The 20,796-nt window shown below is 41.7% G+C and overlaps 2 protein-coding genes across 2 annotated transcripts in view; one reads left to right on the forward strand and one right to left on the reverse strand.

Annotated features, from left to right (window-relative positions):
• GAS2 (growth arrest specific 2) overlaps nt 1–14,219 on the forward strand; it is a 92,165-nt gene extending 77,946 nt beyond the window's left edge. The window contains exon 10 of the mRNA XM_054515172.1: nt 12,874–14,219. Coding sequence (XP_054371147.1) covers nt 12,874–13,092 — 219 coding nt within the window. The 3' untranslated portion in view covers nt 13,093–14,219. The remainder of the gene's footprint in view (nt 1–12,873) is intronic.
• On the reverse strand, nt 10,700–17,453 carry LOC118686957 (collagen alpha-1(I) chain-like). Its single transcript, XM_036383577.2, has 4 exons — nt 17,256–17,453; nt 16,854–16,995; nt 16,056–16,806; nt 10,700–15,014 (listed from the first exon to the last, which is right to left on the reverse strand). The coding sequence occupies exons 1-3, from the start codon at nt 17,451–17,453 to the stop codon at nt 16,058–16,060; spliced, it is 1,089 nt and encodes a 362-aa protein (XP_036239470.1). The 3' UTR covers nt 10,700–15,014; nt 16,056–16,057.
• Between the last annotated feature and the right edge of the window lie 3,343 nt (nt 17,454–20,796).

The following is a 20,796-nucleotide window of genomic DNA, read 5'->3' on the forward strand; positions in this document are numbered from 1 at the left end:
CAGCTAAAAATCATGGCTGTGCTGGATCCCATACTTTATGAGACAGTGTTGGCAGTCCCACTTGCAGTTTGTCCTTTCAGTCTTTTAAGTTGTAATTACTGTGAGTTGCCCTGAGATTTCCCTCTCTATCCTTCACTATCCCATGCGCTACATCAGTTCAGGATTTCAGTGGGCCGCTAGATTCTTGCTTACTCTTAGATGCCTGTTAGAAAGAAACTTTCTTTCCCTTGTCTCTTGGTTGGAGACAATTTAATGGAGAACATTCTGGAATGAGTTGTCTCCCTTTAAGAGTTCAGATAATCCCTTTCCACTAATAAGGAATAAATATGAGTAGATCGAAGTGAAAAAAACCCACAAAAATTTATTAACAGACAGAATGCCAACAGGCAGGAGAGGAAAGGGAAAAAAAAAAGGTAAATAACTAAATAACTGCTAGTTACTAAATTGCTAGACCTCACGACCCCATGAGAACAAAGAGGGCCTGAAATGCCAATCCCAAAATGGCTGGAGGACATGAGGGGAGATGACATCACACCCTGCACTTCTAAAATGGTGTAAGTCTCTGTCTGAAGTTTCCCTCATCTGCCTCACGATCATCATGAAAGGGACAGAGACTGAGGACCACTGAAGAAAAAGGACCCTTGTCTGAAATTCTGGCCCTGTTGGAGAAGGTCACTTGCCAAGGACCCTGAGGCCTGAGCACAGCTCCTGGCATTGCTAAGCTGTTGTTCACAGGTGTGTTTGCTGTATGCTACACTGAACCCAGTGAAAGGAAAAGAGGGGCACTTTGCCCTTTTGCAACAATAACCCTGGAATTTTTCCCACCTCTTGGCTTGGCTGGACTTCTCTTGAGGTTTTGGGTGGTCCCCACAGAAGACCCCTCACCTATTTTACAACCACTATGACAGACAGACTGAGATGTACGAAGCCTCTCCATCAAAGACCGAGACATGAAATCCCTATGTGAAAAGGCCCCCCCCACACTCTTTCCAAGGACTGGGACTGAGACCCCCAACCCGGGGGAGGTATGTGGGGGAGGCAAGCTGACCAAAGCAGGATGGATGTTGCAGGTGTGAGCAGTGGACCCAGAAGACAGTGGCTCTTGCCCACCACTGAGAACATGGACTGTGTATACCCTTCTTCAAAAACCATTTTTCCCAGAAAATACAATAGACTACTTTTGATTCAATTTCAAGATTCATCCCCTTCCCCCAATCCAAAAAGAGTATAATAAGAGTTTGGATGAACTGCAGCCCTGAGATCTCCCCAGACGTGACCTGGTGAACTCCACTGGCTGGACATCAAAGGCCTTCGTCTCTCTATGTTTGGTAGATATATACCTTTCTTTCTCTTCCTCCCTCTTTTCCTTATTCTTCCCTTTTTCCCCAATTCCTCCCCAACGCATTTTGCTGTGCTTATTCAATAAAGGTGCATTTGTTTATGATTATTACTGCAAACGCCCTGTGCCGTGTCGATCTCAGATCTCTGAGATCAATTCATGAACCATCACGAAACCCATTCGTAAGGACGGATCGTGACAAATGGCACCTCCCAGGTGACCGCGTGGCCCCAGGAATAAGAGATGGTGACAGTCCCTGAAGGGAAGGGAGGAGCTCCAGGGCCGTTCCAGAGGCAGATGGAAACCTGCAGGCTGGTGTGGGATCCATGCCGCTGCTGCCACGCTCTGCGTCGCAGGGGAGGGGTGGCAGCAGGAGGAGCAGGCCAGGGGGGACACAGTGTGTCCCGGCCCCAGCACATCACTGGCTTTTTGTTTCCACTGCTGGCAGAGTTTGCAAAGTTCACTTCGGAACAGTTTCTGATTGTGAAATGCACTTTCCACGAATGGCTACAGTTGGAAATCCAAAGCTGCCACAAAAGAGCGAGAGCTCTGCTCCCATCTTCTCTCCTGGAGCAGGGTCGTCAGCAGGGATGTGTGGAACTCCCCCCAAGGAAGCTCAACCCTGATAACTACATTCTCTCCAAGCCAAGGGGAAAAAAAAAAAAAGGGGAAAAAACCAAAACCTTTTCCTGAGAAAAGACCAAGCAACCCGTGAGCAAACACTACATGGTGAAAAACAGCAAACCTGGGCAGGAAGAGTTTGAAAATGCCCATGATCTCAACCCCACATATACAAGGGTCCTGGATGCAGGGTGATGCCTTTAGTTTTAGCTTTCATATTTTTCAGATTTTGTGCTGCCTAGCTGTGTAGTTCTGAGCTTCATATCAAGTGTTAGCAAGTTCTCTTCACAGGGTACGCAAACAAAACAATTCCTTTTCTAGCCTGGGACCAAGGACAACTGTTACAAGTTTCAGGCCCAAGAGCATAGGAAGAGAGAAAACAAGCAGGATGGGACTTCATAACCTAAAGCTATAATTGGATCATTAACTCCAATATGCAAATGGACCAAACCTTATAGAAGCGTGAGACCTCATGACCGGTCGTGCATTTTGTGACCATTTTGGTTCATCTTGGGTGTAGCCCTGGCCAGGATCTTATGCTGCCCAAGGTGGATCCATGAAGGCTTTTTAATAAATCCCTACTTCATTCTTTAACTCTGTCTAGGCTCTGTTCTATGTCAGCCTTCTCAAGAAAGAGACAGTAACAGTTTTTTGGCCCAGACAGATATGGAATACAATACTAGTATAAATCACCCCAGGACACCTTGGCTCTCAAGTACTATTGTCTCCAACATTCCAGTGGGTACTTCTAGGCCACCTGTTTGTTAATCATTTTGCTCATCCCCACATCCTGTTTTCTTACTTCCTTATTCTGTCACCACCCTGCTGTTGATATACTTCTTACAACCCACGATTGGCTGATCTTCAGTGATACCCTGTTAGATTTATCAGAGTACTGTTTTCAGCAATTGATGTTGCTCCTTTTGGGAGGCTGTGGTGCTGTCCTAGTATGATGTTGTGCTGATAGATCAAATGGAAGATTTTTCTGGTACATTGTTCCTGATACCACTGCAAACATGCCATTTACCTGCTCTCTGCTATAAATGGAGGCTTGTGAAACTACTTATTTCTCTTAGATCATATAGGGCTTTAATAATTTAGCATCCTATTCAGTTTTAGACAGTCTTAGTCTTCATGATCAAATATGTATTTCCTAGCTTCTTTCAGACCTTTATAAACCCAGATGTAAGTAAGCCATCACCTTTTCCACATCTGTACCTCTTCTAGGGGAACTCTCTAGGAACAATTTACAAATTTTTTCCCCGTGGTATTGGGTTTCTGACCTGATTACATGCTAGTTTCCTGAGCTGTGACTAAATCTTAGTCAATTTTTGTTTTCATTTCATATTGCTGTGAGGCTTGGTGGAGATTTGCTTTCTGCACAAACCAAAAGAGTGGAGCAGGATTTAGCTCTGTGTAATGGTGAAAGGCACAGGGTTGAGATACTTGGGAGCACTGTTCCCAGATTTTTAAACTGTTTTACAGGTTCCATTTGCCTTCCTGCTAGGAGTAATTTGCAATCATGTATGACTTATAAGTTGCTTAAGCAGTGTTTTAACATAATATAGGTCATACCAACAAGGTGGAGTAATATATGAAGTGTTTGTTTTTGAGCTACAGCAGTCTGATTTCACTGCAATCACTAGCCACTTACTTTTCTGCCTGTCTTCAGCACAGATGTTTTCTATTCCCAGTTGTGTTACCAGTGCTGCGCCAAAAACACAACATCATAATTATAGTAGCATTATATATATATATATATATATATATATATATTCCATAAGCACTGTAAAAAACAAGATTTTTGACTGATAAGGTAGTTTAACAAATTGGGAAATTATTGCAAAAATAAATTGGAAAGTCATGAGGTAGAAATGTCAAAGGAGGTCCTAATCTCTAAGGCACTAAAAAATGGAATATAAAAGGTTTGAATAGAAACTGAATCCCAAAAGACAAAGGCAGTTTCATTTTAACTGCACTTTATTTACCCTTGTTTGCTTAAGTTTTTCACAGAAAGGACCGGTTTTGAAAATGGAGGCAGTTGCCAAATGGACAGTAATACCAGTTTAGAAAAAGGAGAAATCAACACACAAGCAAAGTGGCTTATCAAGAAAAGATGAGTTGGGTGCAAGCAATTCACTTCCTCTTCTAAATGAACACAAGAGCTCTCTGCTATGTGTTTTAGTGAAATAAAACAGCTGATGTTGTTATGATGTGAGATGAAAAGGAGAACGAGAAGGCTGCTTTGAAAGGAGTGGATTTAATTTACAAAGGATATAGGGTTAGGGTTTTAAAACCTTTATCCTATTGGCCTTTTCACAAAAGAAAAAATCCTACTATTTTAGCAAAAGGGTCTGGCTCAGATTTCCAAAAAACATGACCCAAAATACATTTTGAAGAATTGGACTTCCCATTGACTTCATTAGGAACTCCATCACTCATTTCTTGAAAATGTGGAACTGGTTTCACTTGGTAAAAAAATGTATCTGTTACTGAGTAAGTGTCCAGCAAGGAGTAGATCTTCACTTTATTTATATATTTAAACATTTCCATCTCTACTTTATTTCAAAATGTATTACTAGGGTAAAGTGTAAAACAATAGGTAATAACTATTTAATAATATAAGACAATATTATATTACAGTAACAAGTTATAGCACCTAATGTTGTATTGTATAATGATACTGTAAGCTGCTATCACTTTACAAATCCTGAAGACTCAACTGTGAAATAGAAAAATGATAAAAATATGGGTAGGGAAGAAAATTTAATGAAAACACGCTTATAATTAAAAATTCTGTCCTAGAATAGGGACTGTTAAGGGTGTCTGTTGCCCACTAACGAGTGGGCACCCCACCATGAGTCTCTCATTGTGTCTTAATTGAAGAGAGATGGCTTTTTTTAAAGAGTAAGTCTTTTTGAAGGTACAGTGGTATCTGTGACAGATCACAATAATAATACTATCTCATTCTTACTGCTAAAAAAAACACCTCACTATTGATGTGTGTCTGCTGCAGGTATATAAAGCAGTTTGGAGTTGAATATGGAAAATGGTACAAAAATATGAAATTGAACCCTAAATTCTTCATTGGGCAGATGAGGTATCTTGCCATATATTAAGTAAAAGATAGTGTTTGTCTTAAAGATGCCACTATATATAACATAGCACTCTGCTGCCATTCTTTTTTTATATTTGGTACTCTTATTATCATAGTAGTTTTTGCCTAGGAGGATTACATGGCATTTAGTACTCAGTACAGTTTTGCAGAAAACCTCAGTTTTAACTCCAAAAGGATAAGGGTTTGCTTCCTGTAGCTGACCTCCTTAAGGTCCTGCATGCAGAGAGATGTCTGCAGTCCTCTTTGATGAATTTGGTTTGCAGTGAAGTGACAGCTAAATTTTGAAAATAAGAAAAGTGGATAATTACACCAGCCGTTTTCTGTTTAATGCTTCTAATGCTTAAAAAGCCCTTTGGGTATTTACATATCTAAATGATTATTTAGATGTCTTTTGGGTTTGTGTAAACAGTCTGTTTGTTCTTTTGATCTGAAACAGAGGTTGTTTCAATGAATTAAGTGGATACCTGTTGTTGTGTTTGATGCAGACCAAGATGTAACATTAAAATAAAATTCTTTATAATTCAAAAAGTATGTTAATTCTTAAACCAAACTGTAGCATAGCTAGAAATATTGTGACAAGCAATTAACATATGTTCTTGACATATTTTTTTCAGTCTGAGCTTTTTTATTACATTTTTTCCAACTAAGAGAGATTTGTTTCATGTGATTTACAACATATAACTTCCCAAAAATGAGAGGGAGATGTTAATCCAGAGTGCCATCTATTTTCCATGTCCTTATCATGGTGTCTGAAGAGAGAGGAAGTGCAGGCTATTTTATTGGGGTTTTAGAAGGACAACACAGAAAGTCAGAGCTGCTCCTTAAACAAATCCATATGTGATGGCTGAGGTTGCATCATCTGGAACTTTTAAAACTAGAAGACATTTTTTGTACAAAATATTTTTGTATAATCCTATATAAAGAGGGGAGCTAGGCAAAATGTGACTTAATGAGGAAAGACAAGGGAAAATGAGGAGTGCATATTTCCTGGTTTTCAGGTGGAGAAAGACTTATTTTTACTTATTTTTAGGGTAATTTAGGTGGGAAGGGACTAATAAATTATCATCTGCCAAAATATACATTAATAGACTGCAAATAGATTACTTCAGTATGGATGAAGAATTAGTACCTGGAATTGGCTACATAATTTGCACTTTTTCAGATTTGTAGAGGTGATGTTTAGTTTTAATCCCTTGGACGTGCACTCAGGCACGTAAGTGACTCCTTGAAAGTCTAAAATTAGCTTTATTGTTTTATTAGAATAAAACATTTCTCTAAGAAGACACAAATTCTATTACAAAAGGGGAATGAAAGCCAAGAGAGAGTGTAGTTGGAGGGAAGCTTTCTAGCTTTCCCACTGGAAGCTGATTTTCTTCCATATTCTGCTGGGAATTACTCCCACGATTCCTTGTGTGTAAGGGAGTCCTCTGTGTGTAACAGCAGTACTGCCTTTTATAATGTCTATGCTACAATGTCTATAAACTTCTTAAAATAGGACTGTATCTAAATAGACCTGCTGATGATTAAATTAGATCATACTTCAGGATTTTGCTATAAATTTTATGAGGAATTCTAGTGATGAAGTTGCATAATCTTTGCTAATGAGATATTTTTAATGTCTACATTTGGCTTGCAAGCAAATAATCAGGAGCCTGTTACAGACTCGGGTGTTTTTGGGTCACTGAATTCTCAGAGAAGTAGAAAAACTTCATGTAGCAACAAACAGTTACCTGTAAATTTCTGAAAATTTGCATCCCTGTTTGAATGAATTTAGAAAACTTCTGATTTTGTATAAATGCCTTCTACCACCTGCTATGGGCAGCCCCCAGTCATCCTGTTTGAATGGACTATTAGCATGGACTGTTAGCAGGACCTTTTGCATGTTTTGGTGACTGTCAGGGATGTTGAGCCACTGTCATCAGAGCCTCTGGGTAGGCATCCAGCTGGACAGACTTTTCTGCACACTGCCAGTGTTCCAGAGCCTTTCTCAGGGCTTCACCAGCTAGACCTGCTTCCACATGAAGTGATACATCTGAGAACTTGCAGTGGCCACCTTCAAGCAGGCCTGGGTAACTGCCAAGCACTGGAATCTCTGGGGATTTTGAAGACTAATTTTGCTGGCCCTGTTTCCTGAAGCAGTGGTGTCTCAAATCTGCAGATAATACTTTTTCATCTTCCATACAGATATGTGCATCAAATTCCAAGAGTTCACCTTTTGCCAGTGCCAAACATCAGTTCTTATCACAACTGGGAAGAGAAAGACTACAGTCTCTTATATGGAAGAGATGTCCTGCTCCATGAAAATGTCCACATGAGCTCTGCCCTGCAGAATGATTTGTCATTACTTGACAATAACATATTCTAGATACAGGCCCAGAGATTCACTGGGGCGCGCTAACAGCCTAGATCTGACTCCCATTCCTGGTCTGAGATTTGTATCCTGCTCTCACTTCGTTTTTTTTTTTACTAAGAATGGTTAGTGAATGCTGAACACTGCTGAGATTTCAGAAAGTAATTTATTTTTCATAGACAGGAGGGTCAATCATCAAAAGTGGTGTGGGCAAGCTGGAGCAAGATGATTCCTAAATAACATCAGCAGAGGTTGCAGCAGAATCATCACCTAGATGTACCACATCTGAGGGTGCCTTGTGAGTGGGTGTGTGTGTACCTCTCAGTGGAGGCAGCAAAGCCTTCAAGCTCGCTGTGAGCAGCAGTCTGAGACAGTAGTGCACATAAGTCTTCAGAACAGTGGTATTTCCTTAGTGTTGGCCTGTGATGCTTCTGGGAATACTGTGAAATGTATTGATCTAGAAGCCCATTTCATGATGCTGTTCTGAATGCACTCAAAGAAGGATCCTTAAGTCCTAAGATACAAGCAACAAGATACATCTACTGATGACAATAAGTCTAAGTGGCTTATATTCAGTAAAATTTGATTTTTTTCTCATTAGCAATCTTATTAACATTTCACTTTTGTGAGTGTGAATTTTTTTTTTTTTTGCACAGCCACTGGTGTGATGCTCTGTATTATTTTACCAAACACCTTCAATTTTTGTAGTCAATATTCTCTCAGTATGTAGCCTACACTGTTTCTGAAGTTGGTCTGAAGTCATACCAACTAACTCTGTTTGCCTTAGGTTGCTGCTTTTAGTTTCCAGAGCCCAGCCCAAGTTCCTTTTGAGTCAGCATGGTTTTTGTGTTGGCTTTTGTAGTACTTGGATCAGATCTAAAGTGTGTAACTCCTCCTTCTTTGGCCTCTCACCTCCTGAAATATTCTCTAAGAAAGTTACAATCTGAAGTGTGTCACTAATGAGTCAAGAACGGGAATGCAGGCAACACACTCCATGCATTTTCAGAAGGTATAAAAGCAACTTTATTGCAAAACTTCATATTTTGATAAGAACCTGCTTGGTTCTTAATAACACCTGCCACCCTATTGGTTAGTTAGGAACAACACCTCTTTGTAAGCATCTTTCCATAACATCATGCATAACATGTTCCACATGTTCACAAAGTTAAGAATTGTTTTAATTCTTTCTCTGAGCTTTCTCACAACTTCCCCAGGATGATGCCTGGGAAAGTTATCTGTTTCTTCTTCTGCCTAAACTGTCAGCATCCACAGAAGTGTGACAATATTGGGCCAGATTGGGACAGATTTTTAGTTCCTATAAAACAGAATAGATTTTTTTTTCAAGTCAGTAAAGCACTGCTTATTTAGATGAACTTATTGTTTTTACATACAGCCTAATATCTCTTTAATAAGACATCAAACTCACCAAACTTAAGGTATGTGAAACCATAACTGCTTAGACTATATTTTACTCTGAAGCCAAAGTCCTATGCAATGACAGCTCAGTGTCACCTAACTTCTATGAACTATTGTCCCTGTTATCTCTGGATGCAGCCTTGGTGCCTACCAAGGCAATAATTTCTTCCTCTGTAATGCTATTTTCTGGTCCTCTGGTTTGTTGTATGTTTGGTTCACTGTAGATTCAGTGACAGATTCAAGAGAGAAGAGCTTTAGTGACAGCCCCACTTCAGACACAACTGAAATAATGGAATTTATGGCAATCATAAATATATGTCGGATTTTATTTTTGGATGGATTTTCTTAGTTTTAGTTGGCTGGATAGCAGTGTGAAAATACATGTACGCCGTGAATGTATTTAAATTGGTACTCATAAACTTTATTATTGTAAAATCCAACTTTTTCTTCTCAGGGATCTCATGCAATTGAAAAGGTGAATTGGATGGAATATGAAATCTCAAAGGTTTCATCTTCAGCTGAAGTATTTTGGGGAGAAAACTGCTTTTTGAGTTAGAAAGTAGAGCAAGTTGTTGGTGGTTTTTTCCATGCTAAGTCTTTCAAACTTCTGTGGAGCTGAAGCAATTCTGAAACTAGCAGAATTATTTTGGATTCATGCTGATGTTACTAACATCAAAATATGACTGTAGGAGTAAAATGGTGCATTTGTGACACAGCACAGCATAAGCAGTTACTACATTTAGGATGTAGGAAAACTCTGCCTGTAGAAAGCAAGCACTCAATGAATTTTGTAATAGTATAATAACACAAGATAAAGATCAAAGAAGGGAAAGACAAAAGATGTGCATTTAACCCAAGCATCAGGAAATAGTGTGTTTATAGTGTGTTTGCACAGCAGTCAGCAAGGGAAATTGAACCAAATATACTTTTTGCTAACTTTGCATCTTCATCAAAAGCCCAGGTACTAACTGCTCTTGGAATTTGAATCCCCCTATGATAATACAGGGAAGCTGAAATTTAGGCACAATCAACCCTTCCCCACCCCATGTTGTATTGCACCAGTTTGGCTTAAGTTGTTTTAATGTCAAAAGTTTTTGGGGCACTTCTCAAAACTTTTTAAGGCATTCAAAGAGAAGAAAGTTGCTAAATAAAATTCTCTAGACTGTCTTAAGGCTCTGTCTCCATTTGACCTTCAATTTTCAAACTTGATGCAAAAACCATTTGCTTCTTTCAGGATACATTGTCCAGACTAAAGGCATGATTCAAATCTCATATCCTTGTCAGCTCAAATCAAAGTCTTGAAACTAAAATACCAATCTTGAGATAAAAAGTCTGATTCTGTTCTCACTCCCATAAATCCAGAGAAAAACCTCATTTGTGTACAGCTGTTGAAGAAATGAACACTCACACAGCCCAGAGCAACAGCACAGACTCAGTAGCTGGGAGATACTCATTAAACTGAGAGTGCTTGAGCACCTCTTTGTGATGGATCAGAATTAACTTTATTTTTCAGTATCCATAATTGATTGCCCATTGTGTTTCACATAAAAACCAAAGTGCACAAGCAAGAATTTCCTTGTGGAACAGTGTTTCAAATGAAAACTGTCAAATGAGATTTCATCGGCTGCTGCTTATTCTAATGAAGTGTTCCATTCCTTATAAATGTAACCTGATTGTCAAACTTCAGTAAGTTCTACAGCTGGCCATGCTTTCTTCACTCCAGGTGAATCTGTTTCCTTATGTCACAGAATTCAAACAGTAGGTTGAGGTGAGGGGTTCTTTGTTTGAGGAGGTTGTTTAAGTTAATTTTTTGCCTTCTTGTCACCATTAGGTCAGACATGACATACACATGTGATCAGGGTGCAGGAAGAAAAAAGTTTTTTATTCTGCATGTTCTCCAGCTTATATACTCTTAACAAAGTGTGATCTTAAGTCATTAACTACATGGATACAATAACTTATTATATTCATAGGTGCAAAGCAATTAATGTCAATTTATTGGCAAAAGTTTTACTGAAATTTAATAAGGCACATATACACATCTACTCAGGCACATAGTTTAGCTTACAAATATTTTCATGTATCTTTTCTGTTGCAATGCTGATGGCCTTGTCTTCTTCCTTGCTATGGATACACTCGAAAATCATCAATTGTTGTTCTATTGGCTCAGCTTTGCTTGCAGGCCAGCTGTCAAGCCCCTCCATACCTTCTATTATGTGTGATTCTGTTTGATTGAGGATTTTTGCTGTTTTGTTGGCTACACTGTGTTACAAAAGGTTTATTTGCCATTTAAGTCCCGACTGCAGATACTGCCAGCCCTCCAGGGAGTTTTGGACATGTCAATATAGGCATCACTGCTACACATCCAAATTCAAAAACCCAGACTGTGTCAAATGTCTTCTAGACACCTTTTACTGGATCAATTTTTAATTTCTGGTACTACAGCTCTATGTTGTTTAGCATTTCATGAGATATCCTGATCAAAGCACATTTCAATGTGGTATTCACGTTGGTTATAAAATAAACCAAAATATAGAATGTGCTGCTTTATGATACCTCACTGGTATTTATTTTACTGTTCTGCATGGAAAAACAGCAGGGAGATATTAGTAAAATCACCAACTGAATTCAAGGGTAGGCAAGGGAGAAGGTACACTGGCACTTGGAGAAAAATTTTATTTTAATTAAGGCAGAAATTTCAGGTGTTTCCAAACCCAGATAAATTACTTCTGATGTACCTCATTGGATTATTTTAATTAAAGCACTATTTTATTAGAATAAATTGTCAGCAAGACTTAATTTTTAAAATAAATGTAACTTCATTTTCTTAAAAGTTTTTTATTTCTTAAATTTTTCACAGATAGAGGAAATTGTTTTGGTTGTTTGCCCTTCACTACTCCTGTAAAGAAAAGCCAGTTTCAATTCAATATAAAACAGTGTCTTTACTAATATATTTTAGAAAAAAAAAAATCTTTAAGTATTCATGTTCCCTGACATATTTCTACTAAACACACGAAGAACAGAAAGACTCCATGCTTCATAGGACTAGAAGAACATGTAACATTTATTTACATAAGATATGAAAGTCTTTAGTTTAAAATACCACCTCTTTTTTTTAAATTTATTTTTAAAATGTGTAAGAGCCTGAATGAGGGATGTGGGACTCCAGGGGCTCTCCAAAATGCAGTTTTTTGTATCCAAGATGTAACAGCAGCCCAGGGTCATGGGGGACAGAGCTGTGCCTACAGCTGCCAGCTCCAGCTGCACCCTTAGTTTAGGTTACAATGCATTATAGACTTTTCTTTTGGTTACATTGCATTCTATACTTTTCTTTTGGTTACAATGCATTCTAGACTTTTCTTTGCTGAGCATCTCAATACAGTAGAACCAATCTATACCTTAACTATTACCTATAGCCTATCATAACTCCTGTAATTACCATATTCATGTCAGTGTTCTCCAATCACCAACAGTCAGTACATTACAGTTTAAGCTAGAAGTTGGTTTTCAGTTTTCTTGCAGTGGAAAATTCTGTGACCTTTTTTTACCTGCAACATTTGCTGCCTTGTTTGCCTGTGCTCTCTTTGTGCTTGGTAAAAACATCTTCTTGTTTGGGGTGGGTTTATCCTTTGCTCTAAGCCATAAAAACCCTTCTAACTCACACACCCTTTGCTCCTTGGTTATCCAGTGAGACTGGCTCAGCAATTCTTTTCTTCTGTATCAAAACTTGCTTCCATCTCTATTCCTTCATCAGATTCTACATTCAAAAATCTTTCTGCCAAGCACACATATCTGTGAGACTTCCTTGTCACAGTTTCATCCTTCCCAACAAAAATGCAAATAAAAACCACTCTACTATTTCTTTCCTTTTATTGTACAGTATTTCCTTTCCTTTTATGTACCACCATCATATGTTTTTGGCTTTCAGTTAAAGTAAGCAGGTTTTTACAGCAAAAAAAGTATGATTTCTTTGTGAATGGTTGCCTCTCACGAGTGTTTGTGGTTTTTTTTCCTGCTGTGTAATTTCAGATGCTGCACAACAAACACGTGATGGTTCGTGTGGGAGGAGGCTGGGAGACTTTTGCAGGTTACTTGCTGAAGCACGACCCATGCCGAATGCTTCAGATCTCCCGAGTGGATGGGAAAACATCTCCAATCCAGAGCAAGTCTCCAAACATCAGGGACATGAATCCAGACAATTATCTGGTTGTTTCTGCCCATTACAAAACCAAGAAGGAAATTAAGTGAAATAAGCTTCTCATGTGAGTGGGACTTCATGTATGTAAGTCCAAATTATTCTCCCAAGCGTAGTGAATTTAGTTAATGCTTTAAAAGGACTTTGGAAAATTTAACACAGACTGGAAATGACACCCCATTTTGGAGATCTTTGAATTTAGAACTATTTATTTCTAGTACTGTATCTTTTATAGCAAATTACCCTTGATAGGCAAATTACTACAATCGGATAATAAATAGACATATCTTTTTAGCCAAATTATTACTCTTTATTATGTGAATGTATACTTAGAGCTACATAAAGGAGTGAATCCTGTTAATAGAAGAAAATACACAATGAAATATATTTGTACCAAAATCTCATTACTTTGAATCCCTGACTGTTAGTCTAGCTGAAATATATATATGCAGGTGGAAATTGGGTATTTGGAGAAATTATTTGGTAATGTCTCTTGAAATGAAATAAAAATTGACTATTTGTATGTTTTGCAATCTTTTCTTAATTAGTAGAATATAATGGCTTATTGCATGCCAAACAACTTCTCAAAGCCATTACTTAAAAGAAAAAGCCCAAGAAACCCCTTCACACCATTTTACTATTTAAAGCTAAAGACAATGCTGAGTGTTCGATCTATGTGTAGATCCTTTCTGTTTTTGACAAAGCTGCCCAGTGTGGAAGCCTGGGGAAGTGGAGAGATTGCCCCTTCCTGTGTCAGCCAGTAGAGCTGGTTGGTCATACCAGGGGATGTTCTGCAGCCCATGAGGGAAGCAGTAAAGGTGCACAGCCCTCAGACCCAAGGAAGAGCTTCAGAAAATGAAAGTCCCTCTGGAGTCACAAAACATGGCTCTGTTCTTGGATATGAACTTTTCTTTTCCCTTCTTTTTAATGTTGTTGGTTATTGTTAAATGTGAAATATTCATTACCCTGTAAATAGAGCGATTCACATTCTCAAAAATCATTCACATACCTCTAATATAGCTAAAGGTGTATGTGGGCTTAGTTCATTATTTTGGCTACTTTTCTATGTTTATATTTGGTAATTTATGTGCCTTGTAACAGCCTAGAAAAATCATTTTATAGGATTGTTTCATTGACTGTATAAATTTAAAAATGAAATAAAATTTTTAAAATACTCATACATTTTGCATCTCTTATTATTTGTAATCACTCATCTCTACTTTGCTATTGTAAATCAAAGGTGACTCCAACCAAGGGGAGAGAATGATGAGGAGGATTCCATGGAGGGAATCAGAGGGCTAATTAATTATTATACTATACTATATACATTTCATCTGAACTGAATCTGCTGAGCACTCACTCTGCACTCACCCTGCTCACACTGCACTGACTCTCGTGGCTGTCACCCACAGTCCCCACAAACACACACACACACCTGGCCCTGGCAGGCCAAGGGAACAGAACACCATCACTGTGGGTGAACAATCTCCACATTGCATTCTGCTGTGGCACAGCAAATGAGATAAGAATTGTGTTTTCCCTTTCTCTGAGGTTCAGAGAATGTGAATCTCAGAAATCCTTGGGAAGATTTGTGCCTTGCTTTTCCCTGGGAAGAGAAATGTGGCAACACCTCACCCTTCTTATTATAATAAAAAGGAGCTGCGTTTGTAATTCTTCTGCTGGGCCCTTGCAGAAGAGAGAACAAACACATCTCGAGAGGTTTATCTATGGTAAATCAAAACCTCAGTGAAGTGCTGACATTGAATGATCAAGGAGATTCTTTACCTGTAGAATGTCTACTTCTATTATATCACTAACACAAGGATTACAATATCAGAAACCCAAACCACCATGCAAAGAAAGTTCATTGTTTCAAGTCCGAACAGCTGAGTTTCAGGAAAAGGTCCATTCTGGAGATGTTGCTCTTTGATGTCCCTGAAGGTCCTTCCTGGTTCTGAAACAGACCTGCAGAATCCTGAAACAGAGAACTGCTAAAGAAAATCACTAATAACTATTAGAAATCCGAAAGTATCAAAAAATCTCTGGAAAACCACGGCCACAGCCTATAATTCAACCACTTGGCCCAAGGCTGACTCGTGGCTTTCCAGCACTCTGAACTGACCATGAGAGCTCAGCCTTTTCCACATTTCTTTCTTTTCTTTTTTTTTTTTTTCTTTTTTTCTCAGAACGACCAGCAGCAGCAGAGGGTTTTTGAACCCTGTGTGGCTGGGCGGGGCCGGGGGGGATCAGAACCCCCAAACCCGGCGGTGTGCGGAGAGGGGCCCCCGGGCGAGGGGGACGAGCCAAGCGGCCCAGACCCAGCCCACAGGACGGGGTTTTCATTCTCACAGCCCGCCCCCAGCATGCTGCCAGAGTCTCGGCAACTGGAGCGGCCGAAGGGCTTCTCCCTGTCCCCCCGGAACCAGCGGTGCCGGCGGCTGGGCAGGAGAAGCCTTCCCGGGGATGGGGCACCCAGATGTCGGGTGCCGTCCGCTGCCCTGCCGCGCCGCTCTCCCCCGCGGTACCAACGAGTGCTGTTGCCCAGCCCTGATCAGCAGCACCATCCCCATCCCCTGGGGCTCGGGAGCGGAGGCAGCACCTCCGGAAACCACCCACATTGCTGGGGCGCACGGGGGGAGCCAGGCACCCCAAATCCCAGTGAGAACCCCCCGACCAACCCAGAGTCGGCCGGTGAACAACGCCCTGTGCCATCAAAACGCTGAGTTTCACGAGTGTTCAGCCGAGAGGCGCCCGCTACGAGCAAACGAGCCGTGCCTCCCCTGGTGGACAGGCCGGCGTCGCCTTCCCCTGTCCCAGCTCCCCCCGCACGGGCAGCCTCGGCACAGCCCGAAACATTCGGGGGTCCGGGCAGGCCGCAGGTGCCGCGGCAGCCACCGCCGGGGACCGCGGGCGGCGCTCGGGCGGTTCTGTGGGCTGGTCACCGTCCTCAGCGCCTTCCTGAAACAGGAGCCGGGCCGGCGGGAGGCGGCGGGGGGGATCGGGGATCGGTCCTCACCTTCAACATTTCCCGCCGGGGCGGCGGCCGAAGGCGGGGACGCCGCGGTCGGAGCCGTCACGGGCTGTGCTGGAGGGGCGGCCGGAGCCGCGGGTGTCTCTCAGCCCCAGGAGGGGTGGAGGAAGCGGCGGGACCGACGGGTCCAGCGGGGCGTTGTCCTCCGCCGGTGCTGCGTGGGCCGATGTCGTGACTACAATTGCTGGCTGTGCTGCAGGCAGACCTGGTGCGCCGGTGGGCGCGGGGCTGCCAGCCGCCTCCCTCGGTGGGGGTGCGAGCGGGGCCGCGCCCTCCCGGAGTTGGGAGGAGGGAGAATTCCGCGGCGGTGCCGGCCGGGAATCCCCCTCGGCGGCTGCCGGGGCATCTCCAGGCCGGCCGTCAGCGGCGGAGACACTACACTGAAGCGGCCCCCGCTCTGAGCCGCGCTGCCGCGGCTCACCGCCGCTGTCGATTGCCTTGCCTGGCAACCCGGGCGAAGCGGCGAGTGCCGGTGCCAGAGGCGGCAGTGCCGCCGCCGGAGCTGCGGGTGGCTCCAATTCCGCATGCTCCAGGGCGTCAGGAAAAAACCTCTCTGCCGGCACCTCAGGCAAAGCCTCCCCTCCCGGGGAGACAAGCCAGCGGCGGGGACTGGCCGTGAGGAGACTCTTCTGGGGGAGTGTCCTTGAAGAGGCTCTGCTCCCGCCTGCTGCGGCGGGGGGGGCTGGTGGGCCCTCAGCGCGGGGGGAGACGTCCCCACACGGCCCTGCCGGAGGCCCTCACGAAGTCAGAAACGCTCTTGAAACGAAGGTGGTCCTCTCTCACAAATGCGAAAAGCAGCTCCCAGGTCGGCAGCTGCCGATGGACCCTCCCAGTCCGCTGGAAATGCCTGAGAAGATAAGCGTCCAGGGCATTCCGTGCTCGGGGGTCCCAGGAGGAATTCATACCCACGGGGAGCCCATGGCGTCTGGCCCAGTCAAAAAACTCATAAAGTTATTGCTGGGGCACGAGAACTCCATGGTCACGAAGCGTGAGCCCCCCGAATTCCAAAGTGAATCTCTCTCCCCATGAAAATTGAGGGCTCACCTCCCCTGACAAGTCAAAGCCGACCCGATCGGGCAGTGCCTGCCAGAAGAGCTTCCCAAGCCCCGCCTCGAAGGCTTGGGGGCTAAACACGGTCGAAAAAGACCGAGTCTCCCCTAGGGAAACTCAGGAAAGGGTTAATACCTTCCTCTCAGGGGAAAGCAGGCGGCAGCATCCAGGCTCGGGGTCCCGTGGGGTCCTAGAGGCTTTTCCCGTCCGTCCCACGAAGATCTCTGGACACGCTTCTGGGAAAATTCGGCAGATTCTTCTGTGCTCAGCCGTGCTGCGAACCCTGCCCAAATTCAGGGTCTCGGTTTTCCGGTCCAGGCCACAGCCACACATCAGGTCACCATTTATTGTAAATCAAAGGTGAGTCCGACCAAGGGGAGAGAATGATGAGGAGGACTGCATGGATATCAGAAGGCTGATTAATTACTTTATTATACTATACTATATACATTTCATCTGAACTGAATCTGCCAAGCACTCACCCTGCTCACAGCGCCCAGAATCTCGTGGCTGTCACCCACAGTCCCCCCCCACACACACACACACCTGGCCCTGGCAGGCCAAGGGGACAGAACACCATCACTGTGGGTGAACAATCTCCACGTTGCATTCTGCTGTGCCACAACACAGGCACAGCAAGTGATAAGAATTGTGTTTTCCCTTTCTCTGAGGTTCAGAGAATGTGAATCTCAGAAATCCTTGGGAAGATTTGTGCCTTGCTTTCCTCTGCAAAGAGAAATGTGGCAACACTTTGCTGCTATTGACTGGATGCCTACAATGCACAGCATTGCTCGCTGCCCTAATAATGAGCTGCACAAAGAAAGGGGCAAACAGATACCACAGAAATACCCATATTTTTTGAAAACTGATTTTTCTTTGCAGGGAAAAAAATCAAAAGCATCCTGGAAATACTTTTTTAGTCCTGACTAGTATTTTTCTCTATTTTCTGATCTTAAATTTTTTAAATGGTCTTATGATCTGCTCCTCTGGTCTTTAACAGAAAAATGTCTGTGGGCTAGGAAGGATCAAGACCATCTTTCATGTTCCATGCCTTATTAAAATCAGCACATTGTATCTCACTTCTGTGGAAAAGGCCTACCTCACCATCTAAAAATACCTGCTGAATACAAACAGTTCACAATTGCTTGGTGCAGCAGACAAAGCGACAGGACATAATTCCAAAGTTACATAATTCCTTTTATTCTTATTTTTAAACATTTTCTAGGAAGATTAAACACATATGTGGCAATAAAAGCCATAGGAAGTCTCAGTTGTCATAGAAGTTGTCATATGTCCTCCATAAGGGGGCAGAAAGCAGACCACAAGCAACATCATCTTATAAAAAATGTAGCATAGCTGAAAAAATATCATCACCTTAATATAAGCACTGAGAGATCTGTTTTCAAATGAAAAGGGAAGGAAAAAAAAATCACTCGTGAAAATGTGAGATGTTTATTTAAAAATAATGGCTAGGGTTTTAAACATAAGTAGTTGGATTTCACAGAATCATTGAGGTTGAAAAGACTTCCAAGATCTTCAAGTTCAATCTTTATTTCCATCATCCAAGACTAAGTTTCTGTTGTTATTATGATGTCGGTTTTTTAAATATTTGAAGTTGTTTACATATTAATAAATCAGAGCCGATAATTACAAAAAAAGTTATTCGTAATTTTATTTTAATAGTAAACTTTAACAGTCCCAGTAAATCCAAATCAAAATTTTAAACTAAACATGAATCCCTTTATGTGCTTGGACTGTACCTGTCAAAATAGTCCTTTTTTTGTTTTGTTTTGAGGTACTCAAATGTCTTTTAAAAAATCACATTAAAACACTTCCTGACTTAAAACTTCAACTTTGTCAGTTCCAGAATGGGAGACTATAGGATTTTATTTTAAAGTATTGCCAGTACCACCTGATGTAAAAACATGCAGGTGGGACTTGCTGCCTTTGACTGCATTGATGTGGGTGTGAAAAACAGAGGAGGAAATGAAAGCATCAATAAAACAAACAACCAAAGAAATGCAGTAAGCTGGTCAGTCTGAAGAGGGAGTTGGAGGTAAGTGTTGCTAATCTGATAAATTGTATTTTCATTGTGGATTAGGTCCTGTAGCAATGTAGGAATTGGAAAATTTGTTAGGAACCTATGCTCAATTTATAAAGCTAAAGCTGAGCAGCAGAATCTTGCTCAAAGGCATACAGCCCTTGTTGCAGTGACAGGGGCAGAACAAATGTGGGTCATTTTCCATGATGTAGTGATTTTAACAATCTTGCTGAGTAAATTGGCTGAATGTGAATATTGAGGAGGCTGAAGTCCTAAAAACTTCCAGTGATAGGAGCTACAACAAAGCCTTTTCTCAAAGTCCTTGTAGACCAAACCCCGTGGGAGATGCCTGTGAATAAACTGTGCTTAATCTTAAAATGGATAAATGATGTAAAATTGTTTACAAAAAAACATTATTATTGTATAATGTCAAATATGATGCATCATGCTGGAAGCCATTCAAAACTAGTTTGGAAATGTAACTGTGATATCTGTTATTGCTCTTTATAGGCAGTGCATTCTGTCCCTTGCTATTCATACATCACCTGGAGATTTTTTCCTAAGCAGGATTATTTACATTGCTGATTGAGGATAGGGGTTTTTCACATCTTTATTACAGGGATAATTGCTCCTTCCTTTGCAGTATCACCTTTTTTTCCAACAGCAATTTAGAGACAATATGGAAAATCTGGCAGCTGGTTAAAGGATTGTTGGTGGGGATGAGTGAAATGAGAAGGCAATATATGTGTGGGAAGGTACAGCAAGTTTCTTGTAACTGAAGACTCAATCCTGAATTTATTACACATATTCACTTCAGATCTGGAAGATGAGCTGTTTGCCACACCACAGAGTTACAGAAGTGTCTCCTAGAGATGCTGACAGGGGTTGGGTTCTTTTGGGCTTACACGTTGTACTGCCTCATTGGCAGCAGCCTGAGAGTACCTGGCAAGGGAAGGAGGCACCAGTGCTCCTTCTTTGCTCTGCCTCCTCCTTTCTGAGCCTGTGGTGTGTCAGCTAAGGTAAGGTGGGACAGACAGGTGGGAACACACAAATGGTGATGGGGCAGGACAGGCTCTCCCAGACTGTTGAATTTGCAGGCAACCACAACAAGGGAAGAGATGAGAATCTTGACTCCATGTTTCAGAAGGTTGATTTATTATTTTATGATATATATTGCATTAAAAGAAAATGATATATTAAAACTACACTAAAGAATAGAAGAAAAGGATTTCATCAGAAGGCAAGCAAGGAAGAGAAAGGAATGATAATAAAATCTTGTGACTTGTTGGAAGGATGAAAGTTTGACAAGAAAGTCTCACAGATATGTGTGCTTGGCAGAAAGATTTTTGAATGTAGAATCTGATGAAGGAATAGAGATGGAAGCAAGTTTTGATACAGAAGAAAAGAATTGCTGAGCCAGTCTCACTGGATAACCAAGGAGCAAAGGGTGTGTTAGTTAGAAGGGTTTTTATGGCTTAGAGCACAGGATAAACCCACCCCAAACAAGAAGATGTTTTTACCAAGCACAAAGAGAGCACAGGCAAACAGGTCAGCAAATGTTGCAGGTAGAAAAAAGGTCTCAGAATTTTCCACTGCAAGAAAACTGAAAACCAACTTCTAGCTTAAACTGTAATG

The sequence above is a fragment of the Molothrus ater genome, chromosome 6 (genome assembly GCF_012460135.2).
Source record: "Molothrus ater isolate BHLD 08-10-18 breed brown headed cowbird chromosome 6, BPBGC_Mater_1.1, whole genome shotgun sequence".
Classification (NCBI taxonomy): Eukaryota; Metazoa; Chordata; class Aves; order Passeriformes; family Icteridae; genus Molothrus; species Molothrus ater.

What these genes read in the sequence shown, in the direction of transcription:
- LOC118686957 (XM_036383577.2), bottom strand. Translation starts at nt 17,453, where the DNA reads ATGTGTGGCTGTGGCCTGGACCGGAAAACCGAGACCCTGAATTTGGGC. An exon ending in TGCTTTCCCCTGAGAGGAAG is followed by an intron (nt 16,996 to 17,255) that starts GTATTAACCCTT and finishes TGACTGGGCCAG; the next exon opens with ACGCCATGGGCTCCCCGTGG. An exon ending in GGGAGCTGCTTTTCGCATTT is followed by an intron (nt 16,807 to 16,853) that starts GTGAGAGAGGAC and finishes TGACTTCGTGAG; the next exon opens with GGCCTCCGGCAGGGCCGTGT.